A 24,509-nucleotide genomic window follows, 5' to 3' on the forward strand; every position below is an offset into this window, starting at 1 on the left:
TGGTATTTCAGATGAAAGTGCAAATAAAATGTTTGCTGACTGGAATGTATAGTTTTATCCTTTTGCAAAGTTAATGTATTTTCTGAGGTGAGCAGGGGGCATTTTCAGATGTCTCTATTTCCGTTTATTATTTTTGTCTCTGCCAGGCTTTAAGCTCCTTGAGAATGGTATTCGACTGTGTTTACAGGGTAAAGGCAGCACCAAGCACGGTGCCTGGCACATCACAGGTGCTCACAAAATACAAGATTGGTGGAACCATGTGCACACTTGGCCATTTTTTAAAAGTGCATTTTATTAGCTATTTGTTTAAAAAATATTTTCTTAAAATGTGAGCACTTTTAATAAGCATATTACTTGCCTTTCCAGGAGTAGAGGTGAGCACTGTGGATTCAAAAGGCCAGGATGAGAAATCATAGTTAGACAGGAAAAGAGAAAGATAACTATAGGGGAAGAGAAGGTGAAACCAAAAATAATGTGATCTTAGAAGTCTATAAAATATAGATATTTATGTTTAGAACTATTTTGGGCTTGAAGCCAAAATTCACAAACTAACACATTTTGTAAAGTTAATGTATTTCTCTGAAGTGATCAGGATCTGTTTTCAAATGTCTCTATTTCTGTTCATTATGCAGAAAAAGAAAAAATTCACAAATTGGATTACAGAGTTTGTCTCTGTGATCCTCTTTGATTATTTAATACCATGTAATCAGTATTAATTGATTTCTAAGATTGCTTGTCAAATACTAGTTCAGTTTTTAAAAATTTCTGTATATTGAACATCTGCACACCATATGCATATCTGAAAGACCACTAATAATTATAATTTCTGGAAAATATACATTCCAGCATAATAAAAGAATGATTATTCTGTGCTACCCAATTTTATTTTGTCCCTAAGCAAAATTTGAGAAACTTCCATCTAGAAGACTTAGACTTAAATTATTTTGTCTGCTTCTTGGGGTACCATTATACATAGAAAAGGTTAGAAGGTAAGGGAATTGTACTTCTAGCTACAATGGAAATGGAAAACTGCATTGATACCTCTGGATATAATGGATAACCACCTGTGTGGCCTTGAACAGAGTACTTAGAATCTCTGGACCTTGGTTTCTGCATCTGTAACCTTGGCAGCAGAATTGGGAAGATGGGCATCTAAGGTCCTCATTATTCTTCTATTCTGAAAAGAGTCCTAAATTTGGCGTTTGGCTTCGAAAGTTGTAAGAATAATGTCAGGTCCCTTCCCCACTATACTATAGGTTTCTGAAACAGTGTTTTACCTACTTTGTATTCCTCATGTCCTGAGTAGTACCTGTCAGGTAACAGGTACTTACTTAATGTTCCTTGGATGAATAAATAAAGCTAGAGAACTGGTCCCACTTTGTAAAAATGGGGGAAAAAAAAAAGAAATAAAAGACAGTCTTTATCTGTCCACCCCATTAAGCAATGAGTGTGATTAAGAAAAGGCCTTGTCTGCTACTGAACAGATAGTTAGTATTCCATAAATCTTTATTGTTTGTTCAATGAATGAAGCTTACTTCCTCCTTACAAAAGTCCTATGAAGTACCTGTTGTTTGGCCCATTTTTAAATAAGAGGAAGCTGAGACTTGGAAGGGTTGAAATAACTTGTTAAGGTTTTGCAGCTCGTAGGAAATGAAACCAGGATTTAAAACCACAGCATTCTGGTAACAAAACTCACTGTTTCAATAAACTTAATTCATCCTAAAGTATAAATGACTCATGATTATTCCCAAAGATTCTGATGTGGAGAGGCAAGATGAGAACGAGAAGGCAGCAGATACTCTAGCAGGAAGATGATCATGTGCTGTAGGAAGATAGGAACTCAGAAATCAAGCTTACCACCATTCTAGAGTTGTACCTGACCCAACCATTGAGATTACTTGATTTCTTTTCAAGAAGGTGAGGTATCAGTTTGAAAAAGAAAAAGTATTTTCTTTGCTCATAAAACAAACTTATTGACTATAGAAGCAAAAACACTGGATGGGGGTTAGGGCACCTGGATTTTAGTTCCAATATCTAGAGCCCGTGGGACCTTAAGTAATTCAGTAGACCTTTTCAATCTGCTGATTCCTCATATGTAGTATAGATGTGTTAGACCAGATCAGTGATTTGTTTTTTTGCAGATTCACAGGAGAACTTCAAGGACTGAGCAGGTGGAGTGGGTGGGGATTGGACTAAATAGACAGGAAAGGATTGCTCTTGTCATCTCCATTTTACAGTTGGAAAGACTAGGCACTGAGAGTGACTGAGCAAATTGTTCAAGGTCACACAGCTAGTAAGTGGCAGAGCTGGGATATGAATCTAGGCAATCTGGCTCTCAAATCTGCACTCTTAAGCGCTTTGCTATATGGTGTGTCTAAATAAAATCCTAAAAGAGAATTTGAAGATAAAATTTAAAAGATTCTTTCTTAAATACAAAAGAATACACATAGTATATGCAGAAATGGCAAAAGTGATACTTAAATAACTGAAGATCATAAATGCTACTTTGGAGCATTGCCTTTAGCAATTCCCAGGTAACCCTAAGTTTCAGATTCCCCAAAGAAAGAATCTGAGTGCCTTTAATTAGGCCAGGTGCTCAGCAGCTCTAGGCCACTCGGCCAGAGTAGAGGACACTGAGGCCCCGGAAGAGACACGGCAGCTACTAACCACCTTATGATCTCAGTGGGGGATGGGGAGGCAGCATTTCCAGAGGAAAGGGAATCGTTATCAGGGCAATCGCCCAAAAGGTGTCCACCGCAATAATCAATTGGCTAAGTCTGGGCTGACTTAAGGACATAGATTAGAATTGTTTTTCTTTACTGAATATCTGACATGAAGCTTATATCCTTATCATTCCAGAGACTTATGGAGAAATTATAGACTGTCGCAAACCAGATTATTTATCTTTTTTATTTTGAAAGCAGAATAGCCCATTTAGCAATATCTAACAGAATTTCACTTCTTAGGAATATAGCCTACCAAACTACTCCTGCATTATGCACATAGATATATATGTATGAGGATATTCACTGCAGTATTCTTCATAATAATAGAAAATAGGAAATGACCTAAATATTTATGAATGGGGTCTGGAGAACATTATGGTATATACATAGATATCCATCATTAAAAAGAATTAGGTAGTCCTATACTTGTGACAAGAAAATTCTGCAAACTATATTAAGTGAATAAAGCAAGTTAACAGTACAGTGTGTATAGTATGAACCCATTTTTATACGAAAACGCATGGCATTTGCTCTGTTTATAAATGCATTACATTTGCTATATGTTTACAAACACGTAAAAACCATACAGCAAAAGCCTGAAAGAAAATATGCTAAACTGTAAGAGAGAGAACTTCCAGGGAAGGAAGTAGGATGGAGGGATGATGAACCTGGTGGGACCCTATAGGAATATAATTTTCAGTTTGCTAGTAGCCACACTAAAAATATAAAAGAAAATAAGTGAGTGAAATTAATGTTAATAATATAGCTTATTTGAACTAATATAGGTAAAATATTATCATTTTAACATCTTTAATATAAAGCACTTACTACTGAGATATTTAAAATTTTTTTGTACTAAGTCTTTAATACTAAAGCACATCTGAATTCAGACCAGTGATGTTTTATGTGCTTCATAGCTACATGTGGTTTGTGTCTACCACACTGAATGGCTTACCCTCTTTGTAATTTTATGTTGGTTTGATTTTTTTACAGTAAGAGTATGCTCTCGTTTCACTTGTATGATTTACTTTTGTAAGTAGACCTTTTAATAGTTGTGATACTTTAATTCTACTTTTAATCTTCCTATACTACTTTTCATTTAAAAAAAATTTGGATGGCACGCTTGTTTCACTTGAAACCAGAAGTCATGGATTTTCATCCCAGTGAACGCACATTAAGTCCATATTTGAATTAAAGTGATACAATTTAAACAAAAAAAAAAAACGAATAGAGATAGCTTTTTATTGCATCTAAATTGTGATTCACGGAATTTTTCACTACTTCATATGCATGTACTATTCCTTTCCTTGCAGCTTTCCTGTGGTAACCTTTTGAACATTTCTGTTGTTTCTTTGCATGTAAACAAAAACATGTGAAAGGAAAAATGTAAAACTTAAGGTTTGCCTGAGGTGTGAGGTGTGATTATAAAGTAATAAGGGGTTTTTTTTTTTTGGTAATTAAACAAACTATACAATTGCCTTTCAAAGTAATTTGCTTGAAAGTTGTATATGGATACCATTCTCTGCATATGTCCTTTGAAATACCTTACAATCAGTTTTTCAAAACAAGCATTACTTTCAGACACTTAATGGATCTGTTATTTATATTTGGCTTTGAAGAACATTTATGTCATGTGGACATTTTACTCTTCATCATAGATTGTAGTATTTTTTCAGTGAAACTATGTTGACATTTCCATTTTATATTGTTGCTCTTTGTAATTAATTTTATTTAAAAAAATTAAGATACTTGAAAAATTAAAATAAAAATCAAGGCAGCCTAAATAAGGAATGACTCTAAATGAGCATAAGGTTTATATTTTTTAGGATGATGGAAATGTTCTAAAATTAGGTTGTAGTGATGGGTGCACAACTCTGTACATACTAAAATTCATTGAATTGTACACTTAAAACTGGGTGAATTTTATGATATATAAATTATATCTCAGTAAAGCTATTTTTTAAAAAGAAGATAAAATAGACTTCAGTGACCCTGTTAAGAATTTTTATAGCCATATATGCAGTCTGAAAATAATTTTATGCATGGTAACAACAGTATTTTGTAGGATCTGATTGTTTAAAGAGGCACTTAGAAATGCTATTTGATTTTAAATCTTCCTTTCATTTAATGTTCAGATTGTATGTCTTTCCCTCTTGGGTAACATGTCATGTAGAAGCTCCCTGACATTTCTTTATCCTGTGGAAATCTACTTCTTCATCTATGTAATAAGGTTAATAACTAAACTTGGTGAAGAGTAAATGAGATGCTGTTTAAAAAATCCTAGTGTCTGGGATGTGATAGGTTATGAATTGTGCATTAGCTTACACACTGAGTACCTGCCCATGGCTTTTATTGTCTATAGCTTAAACATGCCAGGGAACCTCTCGACTTTTATACACAAAATATTTGGGGGAACATTTAGGATCTGTGACTCTAGATGCCTAGGTTGACTTGATAACAAGTGTAAGCAATGTGATTTAAAGCATAACCGTATAGCCTGTACCCTGAAACCTTTTTTCATAGGAAGCAAATCTTTGCCCCTTTATGCTCTCCTTACCTTCACACTTCCCAGCCTCAAACACATTTCATGGTCTAAACGAAGCCTGCCAACATCCCTTTTCAGACATCATTGCCTCCTGTTATTCTGTTGGAGGGGGTCTTTGCAGAATGACATTTCCCTCCTACAGTGCTTCCTGTGCCCCATTTAACATGCAGCCTTCACATTTCTCCTAACCCCTACTTGCTTTCGAAAGAAGCAAAAAGCTCAAACCACAGCCTCTCATGAGACAATTCAGAACTCACAGAGCCTTGGCAATAGGCCATAGGCCCAGCACTAAACTTTAGTAATGATTCTGATTCCCCTTATTTTTAATCTCCAAGATTCACAGGTAAAAATCTGCTTATCTTTTTCATCTGCCATCACACAGCCTTCCTTCTATCCCTCCTAAAACCAAAGTATGTATGCCAACTCTAATTCACCAAATATTTTCAGTTTTCTCATATTCTGATGTAGCTCCAAAACATTTTCTGGTGTACTATCTGAGTTATCACTGGACTGTCATTTCTCCCAGTCTGGTTGAGCCTGAAGCAGTTTTCATGGCTAAATGATAAACTTTCCAAGAAAGAGGTTTGTGATGAAAATGGAAACACCAGCGTGCTCTTTGTAATCGGTTCTTTAATCTTCCACCTGCCATAATGTAGAGATGGCTCATAATTATCGGAGCAGAGAACCAAACTCCTGTACTGCAGCAGAAAGCATGAGCACTATGGGAGGGCAAATGATAGCATTTACACTCCAGTAGGGAGGGGGACAGACATTTTGGAAGCTTTGACACAGAATCAGACATATTTGTATAACCTTTTCATGTAGAACTGTGCCACAGTCAGAGAGAGGGTTTTGCTTTTTCTTCATTAAAAGCTTATTAAGTGAAGAAATAGGACAGTCGTTTTGCTTCGGTAGATGGGGGTCAGAGAGGCGGGTCTGATCTCCTCAGGATATTAATGTCTGCCTTCAGCCAGGGGAAATGAGCCGTCACTTGAGTTAGAGGCAGCTTTATGTGCTCATCACTAGGGATTCCCATATGTCCAGGGAGCTGCAGCAGTAAAAAATGGCAGAGCTCAGTGGTAGAGTGCAGAGGGCTCTCATTGGAATTCATGTCAGGAAGCTCAGCTCAGTCTGCCCAGAGCAAATCTGTTTAATGTTGATCAGCTGTCCATCTGATAAACTGAATTGATATGGGCATTCCCTCCAAGGGCTGCCCTGACAGTGACAGCCGCAGCACCCAGATGTCTTGTTGGGCTTTTTCGGTAGTCTCAAGTATTTTTAACCCTTTTTGTGATACGCAAACCGGAAAGTACTTTAGAGACCTAGATAAGGAGGCCTGGCTAGGCTTGCTTCTCAGGGAGAAAACAGCCCAGCGTAAACTGTTTCCAGAAACCAGATGTTCTCAGTTAGCTACCTCTCCTCATAATAAGTATCTGGTTAACCTGCAGGATAATTGCGTGTTGACAGTATCAAGTTGTGTCTAGTTATTCAAAATAATTTTTCTTAAAAGTTTCTTAAATATAGTAAGTTACCTGGCTTGGTTATGCTTTATTATTTTCATAGGTGTGTTAGTTGACCACCAAGCAGAACTTTATTATGTTCGTGTATAAAGAGAAAATATATTACAAATTTTGTTTTGGTCAGCTAATTTCTAGTAATAAGTATTGTGACTTCTTGCTGAGTCCCAGCGTCCTCTGCTTTCTCAAGTGTAAGTACCACCACTGAAGGCAGCTTACCTCTTTGTAGATTGGTTGGCAGGTATGGAGGAAACTAGTTACAGAATAGATTGATACTGAGCTGTCTTTTTTTTTTTTTTTTAAAGTAACTGTGAGGGGATGGATATGTTAATTAGCTTGACTGTAGTAATCATGTCACTATATGTTTATTAAAACATCATATATACCTTAAATATATGTATAATTTTATTTTAAAAATTTTTAAATACTGAGCTTTCTTTTTTAGAAATAAATCAAGAGAGAGAAATCTTTTTGTTAAGCTGTTATTATTATAAATCATGTTTCTACAAAACTCAAAAATCAAAATTACAGTACTGAATATGAAGGAACTTTGCTTTTGTGTATTTTAAAGGTTCTCACTGAAGTACTGCTTAAGAATTTTTGTCTTTTCTTCTCCCCTCACTTGCAGACCGTGTATTTTCATGGCATGGCAAGATTCTAACATTGCTTGGATATTTAATTTCTTTGAATGAGACCAGATGCAAAGACTTTTTGTTTTCTACCTCTTTTCTATATATTCTAACTCAGAATGTCAGGTGAGCTTTCCTGAAAGAGACACAGAGACCTCGGTACTTGCGTGATTGCTTGGTGTATACGGTCAGAGCTGGAAGTAAGGCTTGGTCAGTGTTTAAGCCCTTGAACCTGTGACTTGATCTCTGTTTGGAAGTCACCGTAACTACAGCCTATAGATTTGAAATTTTGGTTTCAATACCCTGTTTTTAAAATCAAAATTCTCATTTCCAAATGAAGGAATGAAACAAGATTAGTTTTGAATGCTGTGATCATGGCAAACCTAAAATTAAAAATTCCAGCTTCACTTAGGTTATCAATAAGAGTAAGTGACAAAATAGGAAAATCACTATGTTTCTGTAATTATTACAGTGAATTAAATGAATCTCTTAGGATTTGGGGCCTAACTTACTTATAAGAAAATAATATTTGACACTTAAAGTTAGCACCCTGAAAGTTTCTTTTACCTGGCATTAAAAGCATATACTTTTCCTTTTTATTATTGCTCATATGCCTTGATGTTTTTTGTATTTTGGTATTTTTGAAGTATGCTTTAGGAATTCTCTTGCTCTTAATCTTCTTTTCCCCCTATTCCCTCCATCCTTTGCTCTTAGGGAGCTTTCTTTCTATGGGGCTGTGGAGAGAGAAACAAAACACAGACAAAATAACTAGTGTGTTAGATGATAGTAAGTGCTATGGTGGGGGAAAAGCAGAAAGTGGAGATAGGGAGTGCTGGCAGGGCTGGAAAGGTTGCTATTGTATATGCAACAGTCAGAGAAGGCCTTACTGATCAGGTGCACTTTGCAGGGACCTGAAGGAAGCAAATGACTAAGCTTTGCAAATATATAATGAAAGATCAATCCAGATAGAGGAAGGGGCAAAGGCCCTGTGGCAGGTGCAGGCGTGGCATTTCAGGGACCACCAAGGAAGCTAATGTAACTGGAGAAGGGTGAGCAAGAAGGAAGAGAGTACCAGATGAAGTCAGAGAGTTAAAGGCCTAGAGGAGCAGGGACAGATTGTGTTGGACCTTGGAATGCATTGCTGAGACTTCAGCTTTTACCCTGAGTGAGATAGGGAGCTGCTAGAGGGTTTTGAGCAAAGAAAGAAAATGATGGACCTCATGGTTTCTTCATCTTCCTGCTTGCCTCATTTCTGATCTTTTTCAGTTTTGCATAGCTAATGGACTAAAAATGTTATCTCATTATTATTATAATGTTCCTTTTTCAAATTATTAGTGAGATTCAGCATCATTTTATATGGTTTTTGGCCATTTGTGTTTGCTCTGGAATTTCCTCTTCATATCCTTTCCCATTTTGCTTTTAAACTGTTTATCTTTTTTCTTATTAATTTCTTTCCCAATTTGGACAAGCTCTACACATATTTTGAATATAATATTCTTTCTATTATATATGTTGCAAATATATGATTTCAAATCTGTAGTTGCCTCAGTCTCTTTTTATGGGTTATTTTATTATATAAACATTTTTGTATCTTTTAACTACTCAGTTTTATCCATTATTTTCTTTATGGCTTCTTAACTTCCTATTTTATTTTTCAAGGCTTTCTCACCCCAAGGTCATAAGAATATTTTCCTAAAGTTACAGTTCTGTTTTTCACATTTAGGTATTTGATCCATCTAAATTTATTTTTATCTATGGTGTAAGGTAGGGATATAACTTTATTATTTTTTCCCTTAATTGATAGCCAGTTGCCCCAACATTTTTTGTAAGAATAATCCATCTTTCCTTAACAATTTGAAAGGTTATTTTTACCATAAAAACTAATTTTCCAAATATATTTGGATCTCTTTCTGGATTTTGTTCCGCTAATCTGTTAGTTTGTTCTCGTGATATTACTATACTTTAAAAAATTGCAGTAACTTCATAGTAAGTTTTAAAATCTGGAGTGACAGGCCTTTTCTTTTCCAAAATTTTCTTTGTGATTTTCAAATTTATTCTTCCCACATGAACATAAAAGTCAATTTTCCAACTTGAAAACAGAAAACCTCTAGGATTCAAATAAAATTATTATTACCATTGTAATACTTTCAGAAACACCCTGAATTTTGTACATTTTGTGTTTAGGGCTTTAGAATCAGAGAGCCTTGGCTTAAATCCAGCTCTGCAATTTACCAGCTATGTGAACTTGAGCAAGTTATGTAGCCGGCCTGCCCAGCTTCCTTCTTTACAGTGGAAATAATAATGCTTACCTCAGAGAGCTGCTGTGAGTTTTATATTATTTTATTAATCTGTTAATTGAGTTACTCGTATGCTTGCAAAATTATTTTATGTGAAGTTGCTTAGCACACAGTAACTAATTGACTCAAATTAATTAATTTAGTAAGTGGGAGCCATTATCGCTATTAGGCATTTTTTAAAATAGGCTATTTGAAGTATTTTCAGATGAAATAACATGATATCTAGCATTTGCTTCAAAATAATCTGAAAGGAAAAACAATCTAGAAGGAGAGTGAAAGACGTAGCTAAACCAAGTTTAGGGCCCACACAGGTTCTTTATGCTATGTTTTCTACTTTTATTATGTTTGAAAATTTCCAAAATAAAGTTTTTTGAAAAATGCATCTTTAAAAACTGTTAAAAATGACAAAGCTTAAACATTTGTTATTTCTAAGTGGAATATTTTATATTTATTATAAACCTCTCAAAAGAAGGAAAGCAAGGAAGGACGGAGGAAGAAAAAGGGAAAAAATAGAATAAGAAAGAAGACTCCATTGTCTTTTTTTCTCCCTTGCCTGTGTGGTGAAACACAATTGATCCTTCTATTACTTCTAACACCAACTTAAATGTGTAAAATGTTTAAGAGGTTTCAAATTAATATAAGGAACAATTTCTAATAATTAAAACTATTCATCAGCAGTCCTGGCTTCTGTGTAATTTATTACTCATCTGTGGAAGGAGCTAATTGAGCTTAATTGAACTGTGGGGGTCACTTCCCATTCTAATTCTATAAACTGGACTTTTTAGTTTGTATTATTTCATACCTTTTGAGACTAAGGATGATAACAATCCTCTACCTTCATGAAATTGATTGCAAAGTAAAGAGCTATTCATTTAACAAATATTTACAGGCAGCCTAGGGAGTAGGATAGTATCATTTACAGCGTAGTGAGGGAGAGAGGTGGTAGGAAGAAAGATGGCTTAAGAAATAACTTTGACATAGTATAGTAAATGAGCTATGTTCAAAGGCTTTCAAGCACAGAAGTTAACTTTGTGGAAGTGAGGAAGGACATAGGCTGATTCTTAAAAATTCTTTAACAGAATATATTTATCATTCACCCTATGGCAGCAAAAATACGACATACCTATACAGTAGACCTCTGAAGAGATGTTAAATAGAACAAGGAGATTCTTTATTTGTACATAATGTAGAACTGTCTCCAAGAGATAATATTAGGTGAATAAAACCAGAGTGCAGAAATCTGAATGTAAAATGTCTTTACCAGTTTTGTGATATAGTTTTTATTGACCATATCTTTCAGGAGTTTATTTGACTCTAACAGACCGTAAATTGAAGAAATGCAGTTTGTATTTATCTCAGATAACAAGAAGTCTAGAGATGGACACAACAGAGCAGGGGTAGCCCTCAAAGAAGTCATCAGAGGTCCAGGCTTCTCATTTCTTCCTGCACTACCATCCTTAGGTTGGGAGCCCTCTTTAGGATCCTGTGCCTCTAGGTAGCTGGACCATATTCTAGACAGGAGTAATGAGTAAGCCCAAAATGCCAAAGGTACATGCCACCTGAATCTGTCCCCTTAGATCAGAAACTCTGATTTCTCAGAACTTCCACCTAGTGGACTTCTACTCACATTCATTGGCCAAACTGTGCTACACGATCACCTCTAGCCTCAGGGGATCTTGCAGAGGTTAGTATTTTTAAATAAGTTCATTGTCACTCCAAAAGTAACCAAAAGTTTGTTACTAAGTGAGCAAGGAGAATGGATAGGTAACTAGCAATGTCTGCCATCCTTATTTCTAAAGCTTAGGATGCTAAAAAATTTGGAGAAATGTTGGAAGAATATGGATCAAAGCAGAGTAAGTTGTTTAACATATAACTGAAAGAAAGTTATTTGGTGAAAATTCTTGTAAAGACATCATTAATCCTCAGGGTTACATTCAATGTGGTGATTACTTCCTTACTCTGATTACTTAACATAAGCAGCATTCATTTGTGACTCTTTTCCAATCAAGATTTAGCATAAAAAATACCCGAGTACTAAAATATATGTACATAAATAGCATGAAGACTTTTATATAAGGTAATTTCTAAAATCCAGTACACTGAAAGTTTACTAGCTTCTTTTGAGTGGCTAAAATAGGAATAAGATAATGAGAAGAAAAAGTTCCCAGAGTCTTTCATCCTGTCACTGCTTCTCTGCTGTATACTAAATTAACTCTTGCATAATGTGGTCTGGAGTTATTTATCTAATGATAAAATCTTAGAAGTAGAGAGCACAATACTAGATAGTAGAATTGCAGAACAGATTTCAAGATGACCAGTTTATTTCTATTTCTTATAGAAAAGTAGGTACTAATAATAGCAATAATTTTGTCTCACTTTAACTATTAACTACCAGTCTAGGTCATTTTTTTTAATCCCAAATCTTATAATTTTGGAACTAAATCTTAAATTTTAGGACTGAAATCCCTGAATCTTAGAACTGGAACAGACTTTCTCCAGTTCCCCTTTCAGTGATGAGAAGACCAAGTGTCTGAGAGTTTCAGGGATTTGCCCATGAACTGTCTGTTACAGGCAGAGAGAACTGTTACCCAGATTCCTGACTGAGCTAATCACTTGATTTTGGTTCTAACCAAATGATTTGGAAACAACTTGATTACTTTTTTTAGCTACTATGAACAGAGTCAAGTCTAGTCATAATATACTTTGTCCTAGCAAAATTCTCTTCTGTAGTGTTTAGAACTAAGGATGAAAATTCGACACGTTTGTGGTAGGCTTATACCAGTCTTGGTAACACTGGTAAATTTGGCTCTCCCCTCCCTCCATTTACTATTCATTAGGTAAATAAACATTTTAAATTATCATTGGTCACTATGAAAGGCTCTGAGTTCCAGCTTTGTTCTTGATAAACTGAATGTTCCAACCAGATATTTAACCTCCCCAGACCTGCTATAATTAGAATCACAAGTAGATAATATAAATGAAAGTTCTTTGTAAGTTGTGGGTACTGTACAAATTATGGTTTTTCACTTTTATTATTACCATTGTTTTTATTGTTTCTGGCCATGTGGTGTTTAAAGATTGCTATTTGTTTAATGAATGCAGTTTTATGATTATGGATGTCTTTATTAAAAGCTCCCAATCATTCATTTTCATCCTTAGGATAATTCAAAACACCTATGACTTCTGCTTGCCTGGTTATTACTTTCTTCTATAAGCCGAACTGCGTGAGAGATTTATCTAGTGCTTAACCTTTTTTGAGTTTTATACTTGTTAATAATTTCATTATGTAATTTTTGTGAAATGTAACAATATACATTTTTACAGTAAACATCTTTTTAAAGTAGAATACATTTGCAGGGCACTAATAAAATATATTTTTATTCCTTTCTTTTACTCACATTTTTAAAGGATATTTTAAATGTTAGCTCCTCTTTTTTTTTTTTTAATGTTTTTTTATTAACTTCTCAGTAGTCTTATAAGCCTCTGTGCCCAGTGATTTTCTTTGGGATGTACTGAGGTTTCAATATAAACCATGAATTTACTCTTCTCAGAAGCTGTGTAACTCACTGGTTCATCTTCTACTCTGCCAATTTGTAGTCAGGTACCATGTGTACACTGGGTCATTTTTACATATTCTTTTACTTTTTTTTTTTAACAAAGAGAATAAATTATAAATGTGATTTTTCCTTTGTAGAGGCCAAGTTGTTTGGCACCTTTATTTTATTGCATCTTTATGTAATTAATGTACTATCGTTGTTAAACTAGTATTACATTTTTTTTGAGAGAGGAGACTTTTACATTTATTACTTGATCATTTTATATTTGCCTCCTTGTCTAAGGCTGTTGTTCTAGGTCAGATGCTTAAATTTGACCTTTAGGTCAAATCCTTTTGTTACGTTTCCCCTGGACCTTTGTTTAAAAACTTCCTCCACTGATCTCTCTACTTTTACTACCTACTTTTTTCGGATTTTATTAGAGATAATTTGTATCTCTCAAGTTAACCACAGGCAAAAGTTTTGCAGGTTGTTTTACTACTTTATAACACAATATGTCCGTTCTTAATCCTCCAATAACAATTTCCTTACTGCCTTTCTGGATTCCACTAAAAGGTTTCCATTTCTTCAGCCTTTACCTCTAGCCCCAGACATTCAGACTCAAAGCCATTGACACACATTTTAGGCTTTTGTTGCAACAGCACCCACACCTACATATACCAGTTTCTATATCAGGTATCTATTGCTACATAGCAAACTGCCCTAAGATTTAGTTAGTGACTTGAGACGCTGAATGGTTCTGCCTGTGGTCACTCGCATGACTGCATTCAAAAAGCCTTAATGCATAAGCACTTATCAGGCTTTGCTTGTGTCACGTTCACGAATGTCTTTTTGGCCAAAGTAAGTCTCATGGACAAGCCCAGAGTTAGTGTGGAGGGGACTGCACAGGAGCATGGAAACAAAGAGGCATGATTCACATGGGGCCGTTCGTAACAGATTCCAGCAGATTTCCAGCTCTGCTTTACTGTGTGGTTTTGGGCAAGTCATTTAACTGTGCACAACAATATCTTACCTATAAAAAGAAATTAACAGTAACTATCATAGGGTGGTTATGAGGTTTAAATTTTTTAGTAATTGTTGATTTTTATGATTATAAAAGTAATTGTCATTGTAGAAAATGTACAAACTACAGAAAAGTATAAAAAAGAAAGCAAACATCTCTTGAAACCCCAATCTGATACAGTACTATACTATAAACTCAGGGGCCTTCTCTATCTTAATTACTACTGTAGGTATGTATCTTGATTCTTGTTCTGAAAGGTAAGGTCCTTGAAGGAAGAGACCACATTTTATTCATCTCTGTAAATTCCATAGCTTTGCATTTGGGACTTAAAGAGATAATACATAAAAGTGCTTAGCCTAATGTCTGGCACAGATTGTATTCCCATTTAAATTGGAGTTCTATTAGATACTAGTAAGAATTTTCAGAAATCCTAAAGTTATGGAGAACAAAGTTATCCTGAGAACAAAGTATCTAAATGGATCTGTGGAGGATGGCCCTTCACTGGTCAGCTTCTCTCCGGGGAATCCTGGTGACTGGCTGGTGAAGTAGAGTGTGGGGATTCCTGGCAGCTGGCCGGGGAGACTGTGGGGAATGGTGGAGAGAAGGAAGGCTTCAAGATCTGCTTAAGGATCCCAGACTACTCAGTGGAGAGACCTCTGTTAAAACTTCATTCAAACCCCTAATTTATCCCTCTCCCTTCTTTCCCCTCTGGTAACAATAAGATTGTTTTCTATGTCTATGAGTCCCTTTCTGTTTTGTAAATAAGTTCATTTGTTTTTTTTTTTTTTTTTAGATTCCACATATAAGTGATATGTTATTTGTCTTTCTTTGACTTCACTTAGTATGTTAATCTCTAGGTCCATCCATGTTGCTGCAAATGGAATTATTTCATTCTTTGTTATGGCTGAGTAGTATTTCATTGTGTATATATATACCACATCTTTATCCAATCATCTGTTGATGGACATTCAATATCTTGTAATAACCTATAATGAAAAAGTATAGGAAAAAGTATATATATGTATAACTGAAACACTGTGCTGTACAGCATAAACTAACACATCATAAATCAACTATGCTTCAATTAAAAACAGAACAAACAAAAACTTCATTCAAGTCTCTTTGCAAGGGTACTTGCACCAAACCAGCAGCTGCAGCTGCCAGACTTCTGTCTTCAGCTTCTTGATGCTTCCCTAAGTTTGAAGCGTTCAGCTAACAGTTGCAAGGGAGAGACATCAGATATGTACACCTGATTTCCATGACAAATATGATCATGACAGTGGAGCCACTTTCTGTGTTGCTATATGGGCATATGCAGCAACACAAATTAGGATACAATGGAACCTGTCCCTTGTTGGCAGAGTTACCCCCCAAAAATGGAGAGATCAGTAATCATCCAGCAGGTACAATACTGAATTGCTTCAAAATCAACTCATAGTTGATGCCAAGTAAAAGCACTGTGTACCCATTAAAATGTGGCATAATTGAAGAAATAAAGTACATTTGAAACCTTCAAAAAAAAAAAACCCACAGAACTTCAAAATATGAAGTGTAATAAGTCAGAGAAAGACAAATACTGTATGATTTCACTTATATGTGGAATCTAAAAAACAAAAACTGAACTCATAGATACAGAGAACAGATTGGTATTTCCTGGGGTGGAGGGAGGGAGGTAGACAAAAATGGATGAGAGTGATCAAAAGGTACAAACTTCCAGTTATAGAAAAAAAAAAAGCCATGAAGATGTAATGTACAGGGGATTTAATGTATAAATGATGACTATGGTTAATAATACTTTATTATATATTTGAAAATTGCTAAGAGAGTATATCTTAAAAGTTCTCATCACAAGAAAAACAATGTTGTAACTCTGTGTGGTGACAGATGTTCACTAGGCTTACTGTGGTGATCATTTCACAATACAGTCCTCCCTTGGTATCTGTAGGGGACTGGTTCCAGGACCCACCTCAGCTACCAAAATCTGTGGATATTTGAGGCTTGTAGACAATCCTCCATATCCATGGTTCCACATCTGCAGGTTCAAGCAGCCTTGGACTGTGTAGTACTTTAGTATTTACTGGAAAAATGTTCATGTAAGTGGACTCACACAGTTCAAACTGGTGTTGTTCAAGGGTCAAATTTATGTACGAATACCGAATCATTATATTGTACACCTGAAAGCTGATTACTGTTATATATCAATTATATCCCAGGAGAAAAAACTTCATTAAAAACAATAATTTAAAAAAGAGGGACTAATATATGAAATATTTTATTGTTGAAAACTGAAGTCTGACATTAGTGAGAAGGTATTCTTTACACTCAGACAAGTCTTACCTTTATGTTTTAGTCAAAGAAGTTTGGCAGAGATCACAGAACTTATCCATACTGCTCTCCTTGTACATCGTGGGATAGTAAATTTAAATGAATTACAGTCTTCTGATGGGCCACTGAAAGACATGCAATTTGGAAATAAAATAGCTATCCTGAGTGGAGACTTTCTTCTAGCAAATGCCTGCAATGGACTAGCTCTGCTACAGAACACCAAGGTAAAACTGGGCAGGGTCTGCTTGTGTCTGGATAGCCTGTAGGTGGCTCCTGGTTGACTATAGGAGCCCCAGAGATCTGGACACCCTGATGCCCCAGCTCCTCACACATAGATGCCCGGTAAAATTGTGATGATGATAATGATGATAACGGCAGTGTCAACACCAGATAAAGCTGGTAAATGCTAGGAAAGAGTTTTGAAATTAATTTCTATTTTTTGCTGATCATACGTGGAATTCTTTGTTAATTATGGGAAGTATTAAATATTCAATACAACGAAGATATAAATAAATATTACCTATAATCTCACTATCTAGAGAGAATCACTGTTGGTTAATATTTTCATGTATTTCCTTTCAGTATTTTTTGTTTGTTTATGCATACCTTTATATATGTGGGTTTTGGGGTAATGTAAGTGGGAACTTACATGTACAAGGTTTTTTAAAAAAAATCCTGCCTATTTTCTCCCATTGCATATATGATGTGGGCATTTTCTCATGTATTAACATTTTTCATAAACTTTTTAATGTTTGCACAATACTCAGTTATTTAGATGTAATATTGTATAACAAGTTCCTTATTTTTGTACATTTAGGTTGTTTCTAATTTTTTAGTATCATAAATAGGTCTGTAGTAAACATCTTTATACATCAGTTTTTCCTCATTTCAGATGATTTCTTTAAGATAAATATCTAGAAGTGGTTCAAAGAGTTTAAACAGTTTTAGAATTCTTGCTACATACTGCCAAGCTGCTTTCCAGAAAGATTATAGAAGTAGTCCTTATATATCAGTTAGGATTAAGTTTGACTATAAAATAACAGTGGCCAAAACAAGATATGAGTTTATTTTTTCTCACTTTTCACATACTTTTACTATTCAGGAGTAGGCAGTCCAAGGTTGATATGGTGATTCTAAAGTCAGGAACCCAGGCTGCTTCTGTCTTACTGCCCTGCCATTCCTCTCTTACCACTTTATGGCCCAAGGTAGTTGTCATCATGTCTTCACTCCAGTCAGTGGGAAGGAGGGAAGAGGAAGGGCAAAGAAGGGCAGATCTCCTCCCTTGAATGTCAAGTAAGTGTACATTCTGGACACCAAGGACAGTCTCAGTGTAAGTCTGCTGTCCCAGAATCCCATCTGACTTAGCATCTGTCCTGGATTTTTCGTTTTTAACAGAGAATGATTACTAGTAATTACATTAGAATAAGCCAGCATGGATTTGATAGACCTCTGCTTTCTATTTCCAGCCTCTGCCTCAGTTTTTGTCTAGCATAGGCTGGTAATCTATGAGGCCCATGTACAATAGGGAGAGTTCTCATATTAAGGTGTTATTATATCTGAAAGACAACCAGCAAAAACTCATCTCTTCTCTCAGCTATCTCATACACCTCCCAATCAAGGACAGCATGCAGGGCAGTTGTTGATATGACAAAGTGTACTGCTTGTCTAGGGACAGTTAACTCCTTCCTGTTTCAGGTGTTAGAAGTATTTGACACTGCTGCCCCAGCTGGCCACTTGGTGTATCCCCCAACTGTATGGCCCGTGTCTTGCCTTCAAGAGTCACAAAACTACCAGATACCAGTCCAAAAGCTCAGTGGGAAATATAGTAAGTTAGAGGTCCAGTGTCTTTGAAATAGACATGTGGGAATTCAAGGCTGATCAGTTGCGTATAAACTGAGTAAAACGTAGACTGAATACACTTGCTTGTATGATGTAAACTGGTAACTATTTTATTGTTTCGCAGTACTTTGTTTTTGCAGTAAACCTTTTGGCAGCAGTAAGCTTAAAAAAAAAAGTACACATTTTATGTTTAAAAAGTACTGGATTTTTATTTCTCAGGCAAGTTGATAAGGCATGTGTAACTTGCATAAAATGTTTGTTGACATTTACTATCCACTATGGAGGCCATAGTGGTATCACTGACCACATGAAAACAAGAAGAGTCAAATCTGCTGAAAAAATGTCAGGATCTAGTTACAAAGTTAGTAGTTACTTTAAGGAGACTTCCTGAAGATGATGATTTAACACATGCAGCTGAAGAAAGTATATATACATGCAACTCTGTGAAGCCTAAATTTTATTTAGGTAAATAATTATTCTTCTAAATTAATTTCACTAATGTTCAACTATAAGCAATAGCTTTATGTTTGTTGGCTCCAGTGACAGAAGAACTTCGTAAACAGTTAAATAATTCCAATTTCAGTTGATTGCCATCAGATATTTCATGTAATTAAATCATTTTAGTCAATTCTAAAAATGCTTTATTTTTCCATCCATTCATGGAATTAAGGTAAAGCTTTTGGAAGTACATTCTATCAAAGGTAAAGTCATGAGTGAGACTGGAAAATCAGTTTAAAAGTTCAACATGGAAGATAAAATTATTAGTTTATAATAATAATACAAGTACAAATTTAGGTAAAGCATACATGGTGTTGGGATAAAAATGATCATCTTATTACATTGAGAAACCTATGGTGTAGTTGGAATTGGTTGAGGCATACCCATAATTCATAATTGCATCAAAACAGATATCAGCATTCTACTAATTGAAATAAAAACTATTGTTATAAAAATTTACAGAATAATCTTTATAGTCAGAGGCTGTGGACTACAAGATTGGGGGATACAGCTGTGTTGAATACAAAGCTATACTTCAGCACCACACTATGTGGGTTCTTTCTTTGGTGCCTCTCATTAGTCAGATTTTAGAAGTCTTTATGCCCAACAGTGGTATTGAACTTTGTTACAAACAGGTCGTCAAAATTTTGGTGACATTTTGTTCAAAATCAGTTGGAAATATTAAATCAAGTATTTAACAAATGAAACACCAAATGAAGCTTTTAGAGAATTGCAGTTAATGAAAATAAAGCTTCCCCTGGAATTTTTCTCTACAGAACCAAAGATTAGGAATTGAACAAAATAAATAGTAAGAACTGAAATGCTCTACAAGATTAAAATTTGCAGTTCTGTAATTGTGATTTGGAATACCTCACCTTGCAGGAAGAATATTTTGGTGATGCTCCTATTTTGAATACATTATACACATACACAAATGAAATAAAATTGAAAAGGCCCAGATATTGCAGTATTTAATTTTGGTAAAACATTCAAAAGAATCATAAAATCAATTTATTTGACAAATTTTGTCTTATAAAAATATTTGTCAAAGAAAGGCACTCTGAAAGGAGCAAAAAGACAGTACCTTGAAAATATTTGGACTAGGATAGTTATGTTTTTCAATATGAAAATAATTAGAATTGAGTATTTCTTCCATTTAGCAAATTTACTCTGAGCTTACCAAGCAACTCAGAATCTGTAGAAAGAGCATTTTTCTCGATTAAAAATATTATGGTCTACCAATAAAAATCAATTGAAAATATCAATAATTTCAAATTAATTAATCATGCAAATGTGAAGAATATTGCTGGTAGTTTTATTTTTAAATGCCATATTTTAAAAAACACATTCTTCAGAAAAATGCCAGTGACACAATATTAGAGACAGATATGGCTAAGAAACAAATTAAAGTATGTGAATATGTTCCAAGAATATTTATTTTATTGGCTATTTTTTACTATTCAGATAATCAACATAAAGAAGTTCTTTTGAATTTTAATATACATGGATATGTGTTATTTTTATTTCTTTTGAAATTTTACTTTTGAAAATAATCTTTGAATAAAAGTAGTTTAAAAGTCCCCCAATGTAATAAATCAATTGTTAGTTAAAATGTAAGTTTCAGAAAGTACAAAATCTTAATTACCCCTTTTACTCTCAAGTGCCCCAATTTAGATGATAAATTATATAGTGTCACCACTTTAAAGACATTTCTCAGAAGTTATTTGAAATCCTTCTGCTTACATTCTATTGACCAGAACTTAATGATATGGTCACCCCTGTGAGAGAGACTAGGAAATATAAACTTTATTGTGGGTCGCCATGTGCCCAGGAAAAATGTGGAAGATGCAGAGAACAGATACTGGGAGACAAGTAGCATTCTGCCCTACCTTCCCATCACATTTTTGTCTAGCACATATTTTCATTAGACAGAACTGCTGATTTTTAGGGAGAAAATAGTATGATACTTTAATATATAGCTTATATTCACCTGAAAAAGAAGCTAAAGTAAGAAATGAATTGCTGTATAAAATGGAATAATAAATAACCTCAGTTTATTTGGGAGCCACTCTGACTCATTGTCCATCCTCCCTCTTCACCCCTGCTGTGATCTGTGATGAACTTTGGGTCTTGGAGAAGGAGGAAGCATCAGAGAGTACAGTCTGGCATAATTTCTGGGTGCCTTGAGCTGCACATAGACTAGCTCTAGCCACACACACTGACCCCTCATGGCTTAGACCCACATACCTGAGAAGAAGAGATGTTATGGACATGCTAACTAGGTCCACATTTCAGTAATTAGCCCTCAGCCTGGCCCCTGCCATTTCTAAAAAAAAACAACGAAACTAAAGCTTATTGCCTTTAGACAAATTTATATCTGTTTTCTCTAATCATCAATTTTAACTTACTTTAAGCTATTCTGATGAAATCTTATATAAGATTTCAAGATGGTGGTTATTAAGTACAAGTATTATTAATATGCTATAATGACACAAACAAGTACTCACTTTAACTACTTCACTTTTTGGGAATAATATTTAATATGTTCCTTTTTCTTAGCTGGTTTGTATCATTCACACATTCTTTCAGTGTGGTTCAAGTTCAGAGAAAATGGAGTTTTTATTCCCATCAAAATCAAGTCAGATTCACAGCCTGTGAAATCCACTGTTGGTGTTTTGCATTCAGAAGCATCACTATAAATGTTCCAGAGTCTAAGACCTCCACCATCTGCTCCATTAGGCACTGGATTTCAGTAGCACTACTTGATTTACAAAAAAAAAAAAAAAAATAGCCTTAGCATATCCAAGCAACAGTTCAGCCTGGAGCTTCTCCTTGAAATAAGAATGAATGATCAGGCATTTCCTTCCCCTCCAGTGAGCCCTGTACTTTCATGGTCTCTGCACAGGTTTGCTCCTTTGGATTTGCATTTTATCAACCTTTGTCTGGTGAGGATTTTTTTTCTCTTCCTTTTTAAGCCATGGTATGTTTTTTTTTTCTGAATTTGATAGTTATGTGTTGAATTGAAGCCTTTATTCTATGCAACCCTCCTGTTCATCCAAAACATGGATCTTTTGTACATTGTTCTTCAAAGGTCAATTTCAAAAGATGCTTCACTGGCTCACTCTTCGTGAAAGACCTTGAGTACCATGTCCAGGGGTCCATAATTGATCTTCTACAAATCTAGGCTTTTTGTAGCTCTCTTTTAATCATAATAGATGATTTCCAAATCATGTGAGCAGTGTTTTAAACTGAGTAGATTGTAAGGGGTAACTAAAGTGCTTTATCAAAGAATTTTCTTTGATAGAGCAAATCTCCCATATTCAGAACCAGCTCCTTTCATTTAAATATTCAGCAGTATTCCCCTCAGAATATTTTTTTAAGAAAGGTAAAGTTTTATCTCAGAAGAGGACTAATTTTATTAAATGAGTTCCCAGAAGTTTAAGTGTAATACTAACCATTAATAGGGGGGTTTTGGTGAGGGAAGAAGAGGTGGTGATAAATACTTTTGGGGGGCAGTATTAAGTTTTCTTAAGCTCTCTCCATGTGGTTAATGTCTTGGTAAAGTTAGATTTCTATTTAATGATGTTTTAATTTTCCTTTATAAGCAAGAAAAATTGTCAGCAGTAGCAATGTAAATAGAGACCACAGCAATAGGGATCAGGCAGAACTTAACACAGAATTTCTGTATATAGTATTAGGTTTTTTCACAATGACAGCATGCATTTTCTTTGAGGGTATATATTTAGCTTGGTAATTAAACTTAGCATATTTGTAACAACTTTAGTATTTTATGACTTACTCATTGTACCAATTTCCCATTTTCTTGTGCTACTGGATTCTTGTCTGAATTTCTATATTACATGTTTATCACTGTACTTCTCCTGGGGCAGATGATTAGATGAAGTATTCTGCAGTCATATGAAATTCAGAGCTGTCATAATTGCCCAGGGTAAAATTAACAAAGTCAATTATTCTCCCTTTGGCTTTTCCCTGAAGATATTAGGGGGTCTTCAAGGTAACTGCCTTAGGTAACATTTAGATTTTTAAATATCTCGAAGTATAGAAATTGGTATATTAATACTCTGGTAATTGTCTTTACTATTATAGCTATAGACACATAAGTGTGAATTAACAAGATTTTGAATTCAAGAGTGAGTTTAAAAATTAATGTTTAAAGAAGATGGGTTAGCTCAGTGGTAGAGCCATATACAAGGTCCTAAGTTCAAACCCCAGTACCTACATTAAAAAAAATTAATTGAGTTTTTATTCATTTTCAATTATGGAACTAAGGGCAACTTTTTATTTTAGTAATTCACTGTATGAAGACCCTGGACTAAGTGACCTCAGAATGCCCCTTTTTAAGCTATAAATTCCCTGACTCCATTGAAATAAATTGTGTTCATGTAGAACATCATTGAATGCAGAAACAACGGGATCATGCCAGAATCTAAAGTTTTAGTGTTTGAGCATCAAGTGATCAATGAAACATGCTGAATAATTGGTGGAGGGGGAGGAGGTAGAGGATCATGACATGGAAAAGCACTATAATTTAGAAATCTGGCTGACCATTACAGGTTTTCCCTGGTCCCTGTGTTTATTTGTAGACTGGATTTATTTATATCTTAGGATTAAGCCACAGTGCAAATAAGACTAACCCTATTACTACTTATCATCTTTTTATTTAAGTGTTTTATTTTACATGTACAGTGATAACCCTGGGATGTAAAGAATTTAATTCACTGTGTTTTTTTTTTTTAATCTTTGTGGTAATTTTCATTTCATGGACCTGTCACTATACATCAGATAAAAGACTGTGAGTTAGCCCCAGTCTTCTCTAAACGCCCCCTTTCCCGTAGAACATAGTCATGATATCACTCCTGGGGGCCATTCTATTAAGCATTAGTGATTTATATTTCTAAATAACCAGTAGTAGGCAGATGTACTCCTTACAGAGCTGATGTATTTCCTTATGTTAACTTTGTTTTCCTAAAGGCATAAATATGTTGTTTACTAGGAAGAATTCTGTTTGTATAAATATGCTCAATTTATGCATATAAATCTTCTTTTATATCATCTATATATTTTAATAAAGAGGCTTCTATTGGTTATTTGATGTTTTCCTTATCTGTTATATTACTTTTAGTTTCAAATTCATGTTGAAAAGTGAAACCTAAAATATGCTATATCATATGAAATTTAAGTTTTTCTCTATGATATCCATTTAAAATAGGCCTTATTGTGACCTTATGTGTTTATAGTCTTGTCATCACTATTTTACTTGTGGAAATTATTGAATTAATGTCTTTTACCCTCTGTAGTTTGACAGTCAGGATTAATGTTCTTTTCTTTATATAACCTACTCAAATGTAGATTTTCATGACTAGAGTAAATGTGTGCAGAAGGAAAGTAGGGTGTCATATATTGTAACAATAAAGGAAGCTATCTCCATATCAATTAGAGAAGTCAAAATGCTATTGTAAATTTTTAATTTCAAAATCCCTAATTTTTCCAGTTTTTTCTTATCATTTGCTCACATAGCCACATATTAAACAGACACTATTTTCTGAGTCAGCTTC

At 34.7% G+C, this 24,509-nt stretch overlaps 1 protein-coding gene across 2 annotated transcripts in view; it reads left to right on the forward strand.

Moving 5' to 3' along the window:
* PDSS2 (decaprenyl diphosphate synthase subunit 2) overlaps positions 1-24,509 on the forward strand; it is a 185,201-nt gene that overhangs the window by 86,980 nt on the left and 73,712 nt on the right. For both annotated transcript variants that reach the window (XM_010989617.3, XM_064486811.1), the window contains exon 3: positions 16,622-16,820. In XM_010989617.3, coding sequence (XP_010987919.2) covers positions 16,622-16,820 — 199 coding nt within the window. The remainder of the gene's footprint in view (positions 1-16,621; positions 16,821-24,509) is intronic.

This window comes from Camelus dromedarius, chromosome 6, assembly GCF_036321535.1.
Source record: "Camelus dromedarius isolate mCamDro1 chromosome 6, mCamDro1.pat, whole genome shotgun sequence".
NCBI lineage: Eukaryota > Metazoa > Chordata > Mammalia > Artiodactyla > Camelidae > Camelus > Camelus dromedarius.